This window comes from Athene noctua, chromosome 7, assembly GCF_965140245.1.
Source record: "Athene noctua chromosome 7, bAthNoc1.hap1.1, whole genome shotgun sequence".
Lineage (NCBI taxonomy): Eukaryota > Metazoa > Chordata > Aves > Strigiformes > Strigidae > Athene > Athene noctua.
Genome location: NC_134043.1, coordinates 18,688,984 through 18,706,716, shown reverse-complemented (window position 1 = coordinate 18,706,716; position 17,733 = coordinate 18,688,984). Strand labels below are relative to the sequence as shown.

Here is a 17,733-nt window from a genome sequence, read left to right as displayed (position 1 = left end):
TTAAATGCCTCTCTCCTTCTACTAGGCCCCACCTCTGACTTCCAGAACTTGCTCAAGGTCAAAGTCAGTTCATTTCTCTAGGGTCATGTTGCAGCACTGGGGTATAATATTAGGGGCCATGCCCAGTCCCACAGCAAGGGCTCAGTCTGGCTCAGGATAAGGATGGAAGCTCTCCACTAACAAGCAGGCTGGAAAACAAGCAGCCTCTGTACAAAGACTGGCATTTAACAGCATGGTAAAGAGTCTTGATGCGTTCAGAAGCAAATTTGCCCTGTTGGGACAGGGAGGTAAGAGGAAGAGGAGGAAAGGGAGAAGAGAAGAGGGAGAAAACCAGCATTGCCTGGAGGGATTTCTGTCATGCTTTTATAGCTCTTTTCAAAACTGGGACAACAAGAATACTGATTAAATCTGTGCCTCATCTGACTTCTCCAGCTCTCCTTTCTTGTGCCAGGACACTTAAGCACAAAGAGAAGAATGATAAAGAATGATGCCTGATGCTCAGACAAAAGCAACTGCTTTCCTTGGTCTGTTATTACATCAATGTGGCTTAGTCCAACCCAACAGATGTGGCCTACTTACAAGCATAACAGAGGCATACCTGCTGTCTTTCAACATGTTTAAAATGTCATCTCGAAAGGTGTCTCTGTTCTTCTCCAGAAAACCTCTCACATCATATAGCACCTGCAATGCAGACAGAGCCACTAGAACAGTGCCATATAAATCATTAAGCACTTCTACATTAACAAGCCAATATACAAGACCTCCAGCAGAGCTACATCGTAACGCTGCAGGCATGTGCCAAAATACGAATTTTTGGGGTCAAAGAGCTCCAGAGCTCTGCCGTTACTGGCAAGAATGTGGCTTTTAGCCATCAATTAAAAAAACCCACAAAACCCCCTCAAAAACAGGAGCCAAATGAAACAGCTGCAGAGATCTGCCTGTGGGGTGTGTGTGGGGAAATCCTCTGCAAGGTGTGAGGTACACCATTCACTTCAGGATATACTAACTAGGCCACCCAGTACCCTGACCTCCCAGCCACCAGTGCTCAGCAGATATGATTGTAGGACAAGATTAGCCCTTTCTGTAGTGTGCAGGTACCCTTATTTGACACATCTCCATCTGCTCCGTATCTCTCCACAACAAAAAGCAGCGGTTAACCTTGAAGGCTTGAACTCCTTTTTTTTTTTTTTTGCAACAGGCATTTAGCATTTTCTCCTTCCTGAAAGTCAAATCTTCCCTTGTGATATTTACTATGGGTCTTGTTTGTTTGTGAATGTCCAAGAAAAGACACCATGAATAACAGAAGTAAGGAGGAGTTTATCCCCCAAACCAAAAGTTACTTGAGAAACTCAAACAAATGTCCAAGCTAGAGAATATAATACTGGAGAATGACATGCTATTTTAAGCCCATCACACTCCCACTGTGCAGAAGAACATAGCTCTGAGAGATATTCTTGATTTTTGAATCTAAAATCCAGGACCTCAAGCCCAAGATATACCAAGCATCTCACCACCTACCTCCCCAGCATAATGTCTTATGCCAAACTGATGGTCTGTTACCCGAGGCTTCACATAGTAGTGGTTGCTCTGAAATGAAAGAAAAAGAAATGTAAGAAAAGAAATTCTTATAGTGCCAGTGTAAGAATAAATAGGCTCAGTCAGGAACTCTGCCATGACTATGACAAGGCTGGGATGGGCAAGAACCTGAGCTGTTGCAGAGCCTGGCCACATCTGCTGCAGCTATCTGCAGCTACACTACAGATATATTATTCCAATAAGATGGAAAAATCCAGCCCCTTCAAGGCATTCCTCATGTGAGCAAGGGCTTGCAGAATCAAGGCTGGGCAGGCATGCCATGGATGAAATGTTAATTCTTTCGTGTCTGACACCTGAGGAGACTGGGCTCCACACAAACCATGTGGTGCAGGACACGGGATCAGGATGCAGGGAAGATGGCAGCTTTGCAGAACACCTACATGTCTTTTCTTTGTCAAAGGAAATATAACAATCTCCTGTCTTCCTCTGTATCTCATCTTTCTTTGCTCCTCTCTTCCCTTTTTTCAATATTAATTTTTTCTGTTCTCTTACTAGCTGTTCTGCTCTCCCATTTTTCTCCTCCTTTCTTTGTTCTATAAAAACTGTTAACTATGTAAGAACACCACGCTGCTTGAGACCAACCATCCATCCAGCTGAGTATTCTGCCTCCAGCAGTGGCTATGTAGGGTAAAATAAGAACAAGGCAAGTAAATGATACTTTCATCCTAATACTCTCTCGAACTCCAATTATCTTCATAGGGTCTTCCTAACTAGTAACCCCAGGTGGATTTGTCTTTGAAATACATATCCATTCCACACCTGAACCCATGCAGACTTCTTGCATCCAGAGTGTTCTTTTGCAGGACTCTCTCAACCAACTGCACAGGGAACTACAGCTGGTTGGTTTTAAGCCTTGCTCCCATTAGTGCCATTTGTCTTCTATGGTCCATGTGTGACTTTTAAACCCATCACATCTCCCCTAAACCATCTTTTCTCCACATTGCAGGATCCCTTCAACATAGTGATCCATGGATTATAGAGTACCGTAACAATGCTTTCTGCTTTTATTCTGTTTCTTTCCTATGAATTTCTAATATTTGATCTGGGCTATTTACTGCTACCGAGCACTGTGCTGATGTTTCCCTGGAACTATCCATGACAGCATTTGTCTGGGTCTTGTTCTTGAAGAGCAGCAATGAGCTCAGGGCCCATCATTTCAAATGTGAAACTGGGACTATTTTCCTTCAGGCACACCATTTTACATTTATCTCCACTGCTTTTTATCTTCATTTTGTAACCCAGTCAGTCTTATAAGGCCCCTCTCTAGTCCAGCCTTGCTCTGTGAATCATCAGAAAACTGCCACCTCAGTGCTCGTATGAGACAGAGTCTTACAGGCCTCCCTCTGTTGAGGTAACTGACCATTTACGTGCTGTGAATTTACCCAATAGTAAAGATTACAGGCCTATAATTTCCTAGAATACTTTCTAAAAATTAAAATAATTTCCCACCTTCTCAGATACAAGTACTAAGAAAAATTGAAGATGCAGCACAATACTATTACTAATTCAGCTCTTTCATTCTCAAGTTCTCTTAGCAGTGTTGTATGGATGGCTTCTGACCCTGATAATTTGTTAGTGCTGTTAAAAATTTTTCATTGCCTTTTTTCCTTTTCATATTTACTCTATTTCTTTGCTCTTCCCTTTCTCCAATACAGTCATCTTTTTCCAGCCACAAATTTCCTTCTCTTCCACTCCAAACATGGCTGCTACTGACTCTCTCATGTGGATTGGCACCTTTGTCTCCTTTCCCTTTCTACCAATCCCTTATATTTCATCCATGCCTACAACGCTTCTGGTTCCTTCTCCCATCTTCCCTATTGCTCCTCTCCCCTGTTGTATCAGAGGTCATATTCTCTTAAATCCCAGCTCTATGCTTTTCCTCCTTAAGCCTATTGCAATCCACAGAAAACACAGAGAAGAGGGCTTATTCTCTTAGAATGTCCTTCAGGCTTTCCAGCAATGCTGGCTGGATGCCTTTCAGTGCTCTTCCAGCCAGAACTAGAGACTTTAACTAATACAAAAAACACGTTCGCCTTCAAAAAATGCAAACCCTAGAGCACTATCTATTTCATCATTTCTCCCTGCATTTCAGCTCCTCAGCCTCTTCCATCTCCCATAAGCTCCCTAGGGTTCCACGTTAACTGCTATCCCCTCAAAGCAGACAGAGGTGACACTATGAACAGCTTAATGAAAAGGCTACTCAATGCACAGAAATCACCAAAAATAGCAACCAAAATGTTGTGGGACATAAGGAAATGCAAAATAATACTGACGATCTCATGCTGCTTTACAATAAACCACAAGTACCTTCTTACCAAGGGAACTGCATTCTGGTCTGATTATTTATCTCAGAAAAGAATAGAGAAAAGATGTAAAGGAATTCAGAGACAAACATCAGAAAGAAAGAGGAATTTCTCCATTTGGAGACAAACTGAAGAGGTTGGGACAGTTCAGAAAGAAAATTCAAAAGAAGTAATGTATTAAAAATATTCATAAGTTCTATATTAGAAGTTAAGAAAATAACAACAACAATAAAAAAGCTAAAACAGGCATTCTCATATACCTTGATCTGTAATACAAGGGAAAGCTGCAGCAGACTAAATTGAAGGCATCAATTTAAGCCTAAGGAAAGGAAACATTTCCACAAAACTACGTGCAAGTAGCCAACTAGAAGTCATTGCTATTGTGCCCAATTTCTAGTCATGAGTATTACTAGCATGGTTAGATGCAAATATGAAAAATGAGAATATCTGCATCTCTGCCAATTAAAATAAAAAGTCAGATAAAGGATATAAATTTGTATGTTTTCAGGCCTGGATAAGAAACATACTAGCTGACAATGTTCTTACTAAAGTAGTAAATTATACCATCAGTCCCTGCTACAGGGTTTAATTTGCTTTGTTTTCAGTCTATTTACTATTAAGAAGAACAGAGTGTTGGCTGTGCCAGAGACAGGGCAAGAGATTGCTACAGTGATCTCACTGTGGGTTTTGTGTCTGCAGGATAACTTTCTGACCTGCATGAAAAAGCCCTTCTACTCCTGTGTCCAGCATACAAAAAAGAGGAGGAAAAATTTAATTAATTAGGAACAATAAGAGAGCTTTCATTAAAAGTCATGAGGCAAAAGCTGTCCCCAGCCCCAGGAGACAGAGATTTGACATGCTCTGGAGCCAGACTCCTGTGAGTCAGCCGGCAGGAGAAAGCCATGCACGCTGTGCAGCCACATCCTGTGCCTGGGGTGCTGCCTCGTGTCCCGTCGCAGACCAGCAGAGTCTGACCCCCATCCCATGCTACAAATTCAAATCTCCTCTACCCAGAGGCTGCAGAATGCACACTCTGTCTCTCTGTGCGCACAGGAGACCATTTTCAGGTTTCTTCACATATTACTTTTGTTCAGTCCAGTCGTACTAAATACTCACAGGTTTGGGCCTAAGGCATTTTAAATTTTCTGCACAAAGCACATATTTTACATCAACAAAACCTTCACTTTTGGTTTTGAAATGCTAATGGGACTAACATACTGATCATTTGCCTGCCAGGTTATTTTCTTACTTACCATATGCTGGCTGTGAAGTTTTTCCAGAAGGGTGTTGTCTGTGCCTTTGGGGAATCGACTCTCTTCATTCACCAAAGCCAGTAGACCCAGTTTCTACAGACAAACAAGAGACAGGCTTTTACAGTCAGCAAAAGCTCTAACTACACAGTACTAAACCAAGAACTGGAGATCTGTACTGGAGTACGTTGAACAATAACCTCTGAGTTATACCCCGCAAAGCTTGAGCTGAAAGCAGAGTTCTGGCCAGTCAATGCATTCAGCAAGCAGAATATAAATTGAGATTATTTATAGAAACTTCACATTACGGTTTTACTTCAACACTATCTAAAACTCTGATACCGTCCCTAAGCTTACTCTCAACAATGAGCAGAGATCTGCTTTATGAGCTAGGACTATGGCTATAACAGCTCATACTTTTGCCAGGTCATGATGGGAAGAGAATCTAAGCAACTACCTGTTTTTGAAACCAGAAAATCCCAGGGAAGGTCACAAGACAATCAGAAGGCCCCCCCTGTGATCCCTGGAAACTCAGGAAAAGTCACAAATAAGTGCTTACCTTCTCGATAAGGTCCAGGCATTCTGCATTATCCATCCAGTCAATGGCTTCCCAGTTTATCCCTTCCCTGACAGTCAAGAACAAATAGAACAAATACGTGAAATGCAAGATCCAGTGCCCTGAGGAACAGGAGAACAGAAGTAGCTGAGCATGGTAGCTGCCCACGACTCAAGATGATTTGCAGGAATTAGGCTTTGCCATGGCTGAGGAAAAAGAATAGGACACACAATGCACTGGTAACACAAGGAGATGGAAGTAGGAGACAGCCCTTCTTACCCATATCAGTGATTTGGACTGATGCTTGTAGTCACTGAGCAATTTCCACACCAAGCACTAAGCAATTGTAGTTGCTCTCAGTTGCGCTTTCAGGAGTCATGACCATCAGCCCAAGCGGTGATGATGGATTTTGCTACACAGCTTCAAGAGTCAACTGCTTGACCCACCAATCTGGAAAGCAGGCTTGAAGCACATCTGCCAGAATACTGAACCACGATTCATAGCTCCACCAGAAAAGAGACAGAAGCAACTTTTCAAGGATAGTTATGAAGCATGACATGCAGGGGACCTATAGGGTGTCCCTGATTCTTTCAGAATGGGAGCTGATGTAGGTACAGCAGTGCAATAACCATGCCTTGAAAATCATCCATGAAATTCTGTAAATCTGTGCTGAACATGTTTTCCTCCTGCTCACCACCTTCATACACTTCCATAATACAGGCTGTTTCTGTTTTCAGAATTCAGAGAAGCCTGGGAATAACTCTTGCTCAGGAATCTAAGGAAGACTACAGGCTATGTGTTAAGCTACTTACTGACAATTCTGATACAAACAACTTTCAGGTGAAGGCTAACATTCTGAAGATAGTGAAGGTGTTGTCTATAAACCCTTCAGCCTAGGCTTCGTACTTTCAGCTTCGAAGCATTTATAAACCTGTGGGCAACAGCTAGAAACAACGAACTGGAATAATTTCTGAAGCATGGAAAGAACTATCTATCCCCCACAGTGGGATATCTTATCCACTTAATGACAAGAAATACTGTTTCACAGTGTTTCAGATTTTTGCAACAATGGGTGTGAGGCAGGCCATATATTTTTACAAAAAGACCTCTTGGATTCCTCATAAAAACAAGAAGACCTTCCAGAATTGAAGGGAGTGGAATTTTCTGAAACAAATCAAATCACAAATGAATCAAGTTGTCTCTTGTCACAGCCCCCCTGCCTAATCGAATGATGAAATACATGGAGCTACTTACTAAACCTAAGGATGCAGAGCTGGTAGATTCACTTTGAGCACATCCCCCTAGAATAACTTGATGAGTAGTCAATAATAAGATTCCCTTGTTCTTTCCAAAGTCCAGCCACAGAACTTAAACTCCTATGTAACCATCAGGAAAAAGTCTTTTGTCATGATGATACCATTCTTAACACAAGCTTCCTGCAATGGTGAAACTGGCCTGAGAAGCGAGTGCATAAATAGCCTTGCAGTTTTGTAATCTTTAGAATTTCATGAATCGCCTATTCAACTGTCTCCCTTTACAAGGCTGCTCTCATTTGCCCTCACTGACCCTATTCAATTGCTTCATTCACAAACATAAAGGCTTCTGTTTCAGAGAAAGAACTGAAGTATTTGTCTAGCAGCCTTCTCTAGAAACAGAAATACTCTAGAGCATCTCAGGTACTTCACAAAACACAACCCAATATGACGCCCACAGAAAAGAAACAGCTGTGCAGAAGATCTCATGCTCTTTAAGCTCAGGAAACAGCCTGATTTAAATCTTGCTAAGGAAAAGAGCCCTTTTCACAGCATAGGAATCTCTAGAACAGAAAGAGCTGTTATTTAACCATCTATCTTTAGGGACTTTCTTTTCTGCACACCAAGATTCCATCTGCATAACACCAGCATTACCTTAGGTAAATGATTACTGAAGTCAGTAATAAGGCCAGTGAACATGTGTTCTAATGGGTTAAAGCCCAAGATCTTCCCATTCAGCTGAGATAGAAGGGAATCCGGACCTTCTAAATACTACAAAGGAGAGAGCTTTTGCTTGGAGAAAAGTGGCCTATGCTGGCAAATAACATGGACAGTGCTTACAGAGACACATCTACAAAGTTGCACTAAGGTCCAGCTGCCTCTTCTGCCTTAGCAGTAGGGACTGGACAGAAGAAAGGAAGAATGATGCCCTCCATTCTACCACCCACGAAAGCAATAGGGCTCCCTTCCCCGTTTTTCACCTGTTGTACTCCAGCTGCTCCAAGGAGAAGATATGTTTGTTGAAATATTCCTGGAGTTTCTCATTTGCATAGTTAATGTTAAACTGCTCAAAACGATTCACCTGTAAGAAGAAACAAAAATTATAAAACTTAACATTCCTGTCCCTGGGCTCTAAAGGAATCTATGACAGTAATGGGGAAGATGCCAGGCCTGAAATGAAGTCAAGAGAGCACAGAGGCAAGGGGTTAGGATGGACCTGAGGAGGACAGTATGGGAAGGTCCACTAGGAGAACAGCTTTTGTAGCTCATGCAAAGTTAATTCAGTAGGCCTAAATGGTAGTAAAGGATGCTAAAGACAATCACATTTCTCTTCTTCTTAGAAAGAAAGAAATATAATCCCTAAGTGTTAGGTCACTGAGCTTTCTCTGATATATCTGAGCAGTCACTGTATGGCTGTTCAACATACATCTCTCATCAGTTGCAGTCAGAAGCATTACACACAGGATTCTTAACACAAGGCAAACCAGATGTAAACAAACAATGTGCACATAGAAATTGGACACTGAGTTCGTATACAAGTCAAAAATTCAGTATTACCTATCACAGCACATCTACTTACGATCAGTGTCACAAACCAGACCTTGAACATCAGCCTACATGAATACAGGTGGCAGAAATGGGCAGCTAAATAGATCTTGATGCTTCCGGGGTAAGTGACAGTGGAGAAATTCCAGAATGCCCTATGCTAACCTAAACAGGATACAAACCAACCAAAATTCTTTCCTGTGTGCACCAATATCTCCAAAACCAACCCACTCTGAAAAAAGACAAAATCCTGACCTGAAAGTTCTCAAAGCCGAAAATATCCAGGATGCCCACAGACTTAAAGTTTTCCTTGCCTTTGATCTTCGTATTAATCTTGCTAATGAGCCACGAAAAACACTGAGAATAGAGCGCCATAGAGAGGGAGTCTCTGGAGTCAGCTGCCTGTAAATACAGAGAGAAAAAGTCAGACACAGGGAGAAGCGGAGGCACAAGGGGCACCACAAATCTCAATGGGACTTCAGGTTCCTCCACTCCTCTTCAGATGTCTCAGCCTCTGTACTGGTTGTGAACGGTGCAGTATTTATACGTGCAGTCAATATTCAAGTTTGCAAATAGCCCATCCACACACAAATACACCATGTATTACCTTTGAGTAACTAATTTGAGAGGTTGAAGTAAGTAGCAAAATCACTGACATCTTTTGAAACAAGTGCTAGGGCAGGGAAGGTAACAAAATACCTCATTACTATGCCCACAACAGTCATTTGTATCACCTGAGACAAAATTTGCAGTGACAGGCAAGGTATCTCAGTTCAGTACTCCTAGTGGAGCTGTCAAATGGGTATCCACTCAGTTTTTCAAAAACTTGTAGGAGAGGATTTAATAGAGTATTCTGTCACCAAGTTACCTTCAAAATCCCCCCTCCAAAACTTTCCTGCAAATAGCATTATCTTACTGGAAGCCAGGTAAGACATGCCACAGAAGAGCATGGGTTGAGAGACCTTTCTGGAGCTGAGCCACATCCCACGCAGTGACCACAACCAAGTGTCATAGGTGGAAAAAATAACTTAAATTGTGATCACTAACAGGTAGTTAATTGGGCGTATGTAAGTGTGTGGATGAATGTCTGAAATCGAACTTTTGAAATCTCAAGTGAAAGCATGCTATTCGATAGCTGTAACAGGAACGGGCTGGTTGTAAATTTTGACAAAACCTGGACTAAACAAAAGTGGCACACCCAAAATCCTCCAATAAATAAAGAGACATGAGTTAAAACCACGAATTAAGAGGCTGATCGCACGCTGTCCTTCTGCACATACACTATTTAGACTGGGAAACCAAGGGTTAGAGTTCTGTAAAGAAGAAGAGGCTAAAATAAAAGTTCCCCAAAAGAAGACATGAAGCCAGAGAGTAGAAGAGGGGGCCAGGAAAGAAGATGACAAAGATCTTGACTGGAAGAAAGACACTGGAAGTGGGGAAAGACCCTGAGTATGAGAGACATGTGGAGATAAGTGTCAGGGTATGCCCAAGGACCTCAGCTGGTAGTTCCCAAGATGGGTAAGTGCAAGAAGGTACACAACATGAACCAACACAACTTTCAGCCTGACTGTCCTAGACAAGCAGCAGTCTCCCGACTGGGAAAAGAAGTTGACATCTAATGAACATAATGCTGAAGGGTGAGTGATCAAGTATATGAAATAATCAAGTAGGGTAAACCCTATAATCTTGTCATTTTATAAATAAACCGCAGTATCTGGATGAATTACAGGTTGTCTTACCTGTGACACCAGGGTAATTCCTACAGTAGGCCTGACCAGCAAAGACAGAGATCTTCTAAATGTATCCTCATCCTCTTCAACTTTGCAGGCCTGAATAACATGACCTCTCCTGTTCTGCTTTGCTAATGGCAAACTGCTTCTGGATACTCCCAGCCCCTCTCAGCAAGCTCCTGAGGCCCAGCCTGCAAGATCTTTCTTTTCACTCAATCTCACTATTTTTTTCCTCCTTTCTGTTCCTGGGTAGTATCCCCTCTCCAGCAGCCCAAGACTGAGAACACACAGCAACCTCCTTTTTCCACAAAATAGAACATTTCAAAGCATGGGCACACGTGCCTTTTCTGGGTACTTCTCTCCATCAGATGATCTGTCTTATTAGCTGGGACTGAGAATGCCCTCAAGGCCATGCCTCTGTAATGTCTCTGGCTACACAGTAAGTTAGACTTATTTTCCAAGAACAGGACCTCCCCATCCCGCTGTAAGCAAAGATGTTTTCCCCACAATATGGTTCAAATGAGATTCTCAAAGGCTCCTTTCATCCTCCCAGCTTTGCCCGCCTTCATGCCAGTTCATCCATTCAGCCCACTAAAATGTCAAAGCTCAGATGGGTAATGAGCCCATTACACAATGAGAACTCCCTGGCAGCTCTATCAGTGTGTTCCCACAGCAACAAGTGGGATAGGTGGGCACAGTACATGAGGGCTTAAGCTGGAACAAGTCTTTACAGGCCCAGTGTTCAGTGCAACAGGCTCACCTGGTGAAGACAGCTAAGTAGTAGCATCCACTTGCTATAAGAATTTTCTTGCAGTCTTCACTGGGCAGCAAGTAGTACATGTGGGGTCCAACATGCACAAATGTCAGGAATTGCTATACTATCAGGGAAAGCTCTGTTCAGGGAGACTCTTGTAAATGCTACAACTGTGTACTGTTGCTCTGGACTGCATGGAGTGTCTCTGGCGTTATTTGTTATCCATCCTTATGCACTGATATAGAAAGACGTGGCTTATTTAGCATGGGCAGCTGATAAGAGAAACTGGTACTGGATACTGAGGACATCTATCACAGACTATAGGATGAAAAATAATTTTCACACTATTTCATTTCAAAGAATGGTCACAGACTATGAAAAGATACCATTTCTTAAAGGCAAAGCTTAGCTTGTGATATATTAGCAGGTGTGTTCACAGCAATAAAAGAAGTGACTACTCTGCTGTAATGACCGCTGCTGAGACTTCAGCTGGAATATGGTGTCCAGTTAGAGGCACTCTACTTCTTGAAAGATGTGGGAAAACAGAGAGAGAAGAGATTTAGAAAATTACTTACAAGGAAATGTTGAAGGAACTGGATTGTTTAGCTTAGAAAAGAAAACACCATGTGAAAAACTTCACAGAAGCAGAAGCTATAAAGGTGGACAGTTGGGATGTCAAAGGTAATCTAAATATGAGGAAAATCTTCTCAGCTCCAGATTTCACTGAAGCTACAGCAGGATACTTAAAGAGGTTGTGAAATTCCTTCCATGGGAAATCTGAAGGAAGGTTAGACAGACAACCATCAGAGGGAACCTAGTAACTCTGGTTTCTCTGCCAACATAGGGGTTGGACTGATAACCTTCTGCAGTCCATGCCACCACAAGATTTCCATTACAGATGTTCATTTTACTACAACATAATGCTTCCTCCATCCTAGTAATATAATTCCTTGTTTCCCAGTGTCTTGCATTTTATTACTAACAGATTTTCTAGTTATCTGTCCATGGACCTAAAACACCAAGAGTGCCCTCAAGTGATCAGCAACACCACAAATCAAAGTTAGTAAGCACAACACTGTAATGAACCACATAGAAATGTAATAGATAAGCAGGATGGGCTCCAGCACACAGTACAGGTTCAGCAGATGAAAACTACCTATCAGTTTATTTGGTCCTCCTTTGCAGTTGTATGGATACACAAAGAAGCTACTGTGGGGTAACAACCTACCATCTGCCGGAGGTTTTGTGGTAACTATGTGCAAGCTTTTATCTTCCAGTAAATGCAGCATTAACTTGGGAGTTCTGCAAGGTCAAAGCATGCAAACATGCAATTACCACAAAGCATCTGATGTACCTTCCACATGACACAAGCATGACCCATTCCTGGTGAGTGAAGGTAACTTAAAACCAGCATTGCGCATTGCCATTTGCAAGTGAACTCCCCCGTAAAGCCTAAAAAGTCAACACGGGGACCTGAACTACGAACGAGGGCAAAATACTTGAGGGCACAGCTGAGCACCTAGGGGGTGTAACAGGAAACCCTAAACTTGAATGGATGATACAAGAGGGAGACAGAGGGCCTGGAAATGTAGAAGTGGCAGAAGCAGTAGTATACACTAGGACACTTACCTGTTCCACGGTGAGAGGGGAGCTGATCTCTTCCCCACGCAGAATCATGGATCTCTGTGTCAGTACTTCAGAAAGCTGAAAGGAGTCTAAGCCCAGGAGGTCACTGGCAATGTTCAGCACTAATAACAAAAGAGGACACACTTTTTTCTTCTGCATGGATCCCCATCACTAATGGGGGGGATCCATATTCTGCAGCTCAGTGAGGAAATCCCAGAGATTCCTACAAGGCAAGTGACTAAGCCCCAGCGTAAAACGCACCCCCCTTTAATTAATTCTCTTTGGCATACCCAAAGCTGCAAGCTCACACATCCAGTTTGAGTCAGGGTCAGCACCCGTTATGGGCCACAGACACTTGTAAGTCAGCCTTTCTGCTGACAACAGGAAGACCAAAGCACTGTGTAAAGCTCAGCACCAGCAAAATATTTACTGAATGAGAAGCTACATTTTCCTAAAGGCACAATAGTGCTGTCTGAGCATGGGATTGCTAAACTTGGATGTCAAGGAGAGAGGCAATTAACTTAAGACTTCAAGTACTTGTAGTATGTAATTATTGCTTCTGTCTGTTTAGGGATTCACTTTACCAGACCAGCTCAGACTGGATAACTGTAACAGTGCACACTAAAAGATGCTTCAAAGGAAGATGTGGGAAAGTCTGTAACAGACTGCTTTTATCCCAAAGTCTTCCCTGTTCCTATTTCTTCCCACTCTTTCAATGCAAAAGAGAAACTGTGAGACTGACGACTCAGCCTGAGAGGATCCAGGAGGACAAATGGATCACAGGGCCACAGCCCAACTAAAATATACCAGTGCTCTGGAGCTATGCATCCTGTGGCAATGCTTTTGCAGGATTAAACGGCAGGGAACCTGCTTGCAAAGGCACTGCAGGCCAGCACAGCAGAGGCAGAAAGAACGACGGAGTGAGCTTTACTGGGGCCTTACTAGGTTTTGCATGGTCTACCAAGTTGCTGGGGTCCCACTTACCCGCTTTTGTTGTGACCTGGGCCCCACCAGCTGTCATGAATTCAACATTTCCCAGATGAAGTGTGCCAGAAAGAAGTTTGAAGATGTCTCTGATTTCTTCAGTGCTGAAGTCCACCACCTTCATGGCAGTCTATGCAAAACCATACAGCTAATGTTGGCTATACATACAGGCATAGAGTACAATGCAACCACCACACTCATGCCCAGCCCATATAAGATGTAAAATTCAGAATTATAGTCATTATGAATCAAAGTGAAACAGGATGGCACAGACCCTCTCTCAGTTATACATCTGTCAGTGATCTTCACTGTCTCCCATTCTCGCCTTCATTTACCCTATCCCCATCCAAGGCAGGAGGGCATTTGCTCTGTCTTCAAGTTGGACTTTGCTGCTGCCATTGCCTGTCTGTCACAGGAAGAATGTGTTTGTCTGTGCCTGTGTGAGGAAATCCTTCCCTGAACACTGGCAGTACAGGTTACAGACGTCACTGGACTGCTTCCACATTCTGCCTTTTTGTCTTCCCTGAAGGACGGATCCATATAATGTACTTAATCTACTCTGATCCATGTAACTCCCTACTCTAGCTTAGAATAGTAGATTTATGCAGCAAGATTTAAAATCAGGCTTTCAACGTTAACTGCTGAAAGGTTAGAAACAGGTTACCAGATGACAAGGAAGTACGGCACATTCCCTCTGTCTCAGTGCATGCACGTGAGTCAGGACTCTTGGGGAATAAATTGACTTTGAGAGGTAGGACCTAGTTTTCATGCATTGTCCCTGCCACTGGAGCACTGCAGGGTTCTAGTTCCCTTCTTTCCTCCAGGCAGCTCCTCAGCTGAAGTATAAATGCTATGTTGCCACTGAAACCTCTGCTGCACAGGAGATATTTCCTTCCCTTCAATCACACCTAAGCAGAAGCTACTGAAATCCTAAACTGACTCCTCTCACCTTGCTTATCTGGTTTCACCTACATTATTAGAGCCCTCAGGCCAATAACCACTTACCAAACAAAACATGAATTGCATATTCATCCTGCTAAACCCATAACCTCTGGTAAAGTTACAGATGTCTATTGAAATCTGTGTGCTATTTCAGAATATGCCATTTGCAAAGGTGATACAAATTTCTGGAGAACACTGCCTTCACACCAAACTGTTCCCCTTCTGATGGTCAGTGTGAGGTTTCCTGCATCAGGCCATCTAAACGGCTCCCAGGAAACATTAGGGGGGGGGGGGGGGGGTACGTTCATACTCCCCAAAGTCTCCATCATTCTAAATCATTATTCATCCTTGACTGTTTCCCAAATTCCCCCATTTCTCTACACTAAAACCACTCTTCAAGCCTTGTTTTTACCATGAACAGGTAGAGCTGAGTTTCAGACTTGTCGAATACCAAATTTTGGCTTAGAGCAAACAAGAGATCTACACTCTGCAGCACATTTGGTCTATGAGATTGTGCCCAGAAGTTCAGGAGAGTTAGGACAGGACTCACCATGACCTTACTGAACATCTCTACGTCATTCAGGTTCTCATCACTCACACAACCAGACTGGTTCAAGTAGCGATAAGTCTCTGGCTCAGAGAGGAAGAGGCTCTCTGCAACAGAGGAAAAAGAGGCAGGGAGGAGAAAGACAATTTATTTAGCAATCAGCCTTTTCATTCTATGATCTCAGTCCCCCAAAACAGTGTGTATGTTTACCATACAGAGAGTTTATCTGAATAGATTCCATATCCCTCAAAAGCCACACATAGACAGTGAATGCACTGGGGAAGGGGAAGAGGAGGGTGTGCGGTAGTAAAGCTTGCAGATGGTATACAAAATGATTTAGAAAATCCCAAGCTGCAGAGTTGCAGAAGAATATTTCAGAACTGAATTGACTCAGCAAAACAAAATAAACCAGAAGATGAAATTCAACCTCACAATGTGTACAGAAAAATCATCTTAAGTACACATATAATGACCTCTAAATTAGGCATCACCACTTGAGACAGAGTTCAGAGTCACAGTAAGCTTTCTGAAGACATCACCTTAGTGCTGAGCAGCAGTCATAAACTGAACAGTTCAGTTCCTTCAGTTCTAGAAGGAACACAGAGCTAAACATAAAACCAGAATTAGGTCTTTGTAAATATCATCTGTTGCGCAACCACATCTTAAATACTATCCACAGGTTTCACTCCCCATTTCAGAAAGGATAGAGGAGAACTAAAAGATCTGTGAAGAAAGGAGACAAGAATGATCAAGAGCCAGAAACACATTACAGATGAGGGAAGTGAAGCAGCCGGGACACCAGCTTGGAAAGGGAGATGGGGAAGAATAGCAGGAATCTGATGAAGAAAATAATCTGTTTTGTATGCTTCCCCTAAGTACTTGCTGATAACCATGATCACCACTATTTTCCTTTGCTTTAGACAGATCTCTGAATTGACCTATGTGGCCATTCCTGCATGAACTCCCTAGAACTGAAGCCCTACTCCCTTCCACTCTGTGTCAGGCCCAGTTATCCCATTTGATCATTTTAACACACAGAGAACAAAGGCATAAAGAAATTCCCCAGTCTCTCAAAACCAGAGTGCAACTGTAACATGTTTTTGCCTGCCTATTTGACCTCTTCAGCAAGACCATCAATGCTCAGCAGTGCCCAGGGCAGGTACACACAAATGTTAAGGTGATGCTGCACTACAGAGAGGATTCTTCTACAACCTGCAGCTTCAGCTTTCTCTGCATGCTCTCTTCCAGATCCATCTCTCCCCTCCCCATGTACAGAGCTATAAACCCTGCGATTAGATACTAGAGATGTTTTGAGGCTAGCCCTGCCTCTACATTGCTGGTCTTTCTAATTCTTGTCTCTCCTGTTACCCATACTGAGGGTCTGTTATAAAAGTATGTCTGTCAGTCCAACCTTTAAACTCCTTGAACAGCTCCCATCAGCATCCCTTCCTCTGCCTCTAGCCAGTTTCATTACCTCATCACTTAGCACAGACTTCTCCCTCCAGCTTAGAATACCTGATGTGTCTTTTCTCACATAGCATTTCTGTCATCCTCAGCCTCTTTCTCTCAATCCCCCTTTCTGTTTCAAATGAAATCACCATATGGCCTTCAAGAAAGAGTTACATATCAAGTACCTGAAATATCCATGCTCCAACTGACTTACACCTGCTTCACATGCTGGACAGGAAAAAGGACAGAGCCATATCCCAGAAAACAAAATTACCTTTCTGCTCCCCACTCACACCAGCCAACAGAGCATAGAAGATGTGGTAATTCCTCTCTCCAGGGTTCTGGTGTACCACTCTGTTCTGAAACAAAGAATACAGGAGAAGCCAGTAGAAAGAGATTGCCCTTGTGGTTGCAAAGGCAAAGAAAGGACCAGGACAGAGGTAAACGTTCCACGGCCAGTGCATAAGAGGGGCTTCTTCCAGTTCAGTGATAGTGTTGTCTAAATAAGTGCTACATCAAGATCTTGACATGTGTGGCTGTGCAACTGAGCACGTACAGACTTCCCTGAACTCACTTAGAGAGTACGTGCATGGACAAACTGAACTTTGTTGGTTCTGGTCCTGCTCCTCTGTGAGTTCCTGAGTCCAAAGTAAACTACATCAGAGCAGAGATCTCTGCATTTGGAGTTGTACCCCCATATTCCTCTCTATGGAACTGAGTTTCCAGATACTTGTTCTCTCTCCTTTTCCCCTTGGTAAACAGCTTTTTGTTGGAGTGACTCTGTAATGCCCGGACTTTATCAAAGAGGAAAACAGGCTTTGACGAATATAAAATAAACATTGTTCCTCCACTATCCTCTTCCTCAGTTGGGACAGTTGCAGTAGGAACACCTAAAAAGCTAATGTCTTGTGCTGTGACAGAGGCAGCATCATCTAGGAGGAGATCTGGCACTGCCCCACCATGCTATGAGGAGAGGGCTCACCCAGCAGCGAGTAGAGGTGATGCCTACCTTTTCCAGTAAATCTGAACAGCATGTTAAGGAGAAAACATTCAAATGACATATGCACAGATCTCCTGATGACTGACAAAGAATCTTCTAGACACATTGGGATGAACCCTGTAACAAGCAACAAATCATTAAATAATTGACACTTTGGAAAGTGAGCAAAAACACTATCCCAGATTCTCCTCTCTACTC

The 17,733-nt window shown here is 42.8% G+C and overlaps 1 protein-coding gene across 1 annotated transcript in view; it reads right to left on the bottom strand.

The window, feature by feature from the left end:
- Positions 1 to 17,733, bottom strand: part of LOC141962395 (unconventional myosin-X-like) — a 96,036-nt gene that overhangs the window by 46,972 nt on the left and 31,331 nt on the right. Inside the window, exons 7-17 of the mRNA XM_074910510.1 lie at positions 17,545 to 17,558; positions 16,810 to 16,894; positions 15,090 to 15,193; positions 13,598 to 13,727; positions 12,617 to 12,735; positions 8,759 to 8,905; positions 7,939 to 8,039; positions 5,709 to 5,775; positions 5,153 to 5,245; positions 1,519 to 1,587; positions 599 to 681 (exon numbers count right to left, since the gene is read on the bottom strand). Coding sequence (XP_074766611.1) covers positions 599 to 681; positions 1,519 to 1,587; positions 5,153 to 5,245; positions 5,709 to 5,775; positions 7,939 to 8,039; positions 8,759 to 8,905; positions 12,617 to 12,735; positions 13,598 to 13,727; positions 15,090 to 15,193; positions 16,810 to 16,894; positions 17,545 to 17,558 — 1,012 coding nt within the window. The remainder of the gene's footprint in view (positions 1 to 598; positions 682 to 1,518; positions 1,588 to 5,152; positions 5,246 to 5,708; positions 5,776 to 7,938; positions 8,040 to 8,758; positions 8,906 to 12,616; positions 12,736 to 13,597; positions 13,728 to 15,089; positions 15,194 to 16,809; positions 16,895 to 17,544; positions 17,559 to 17,733) is intronic.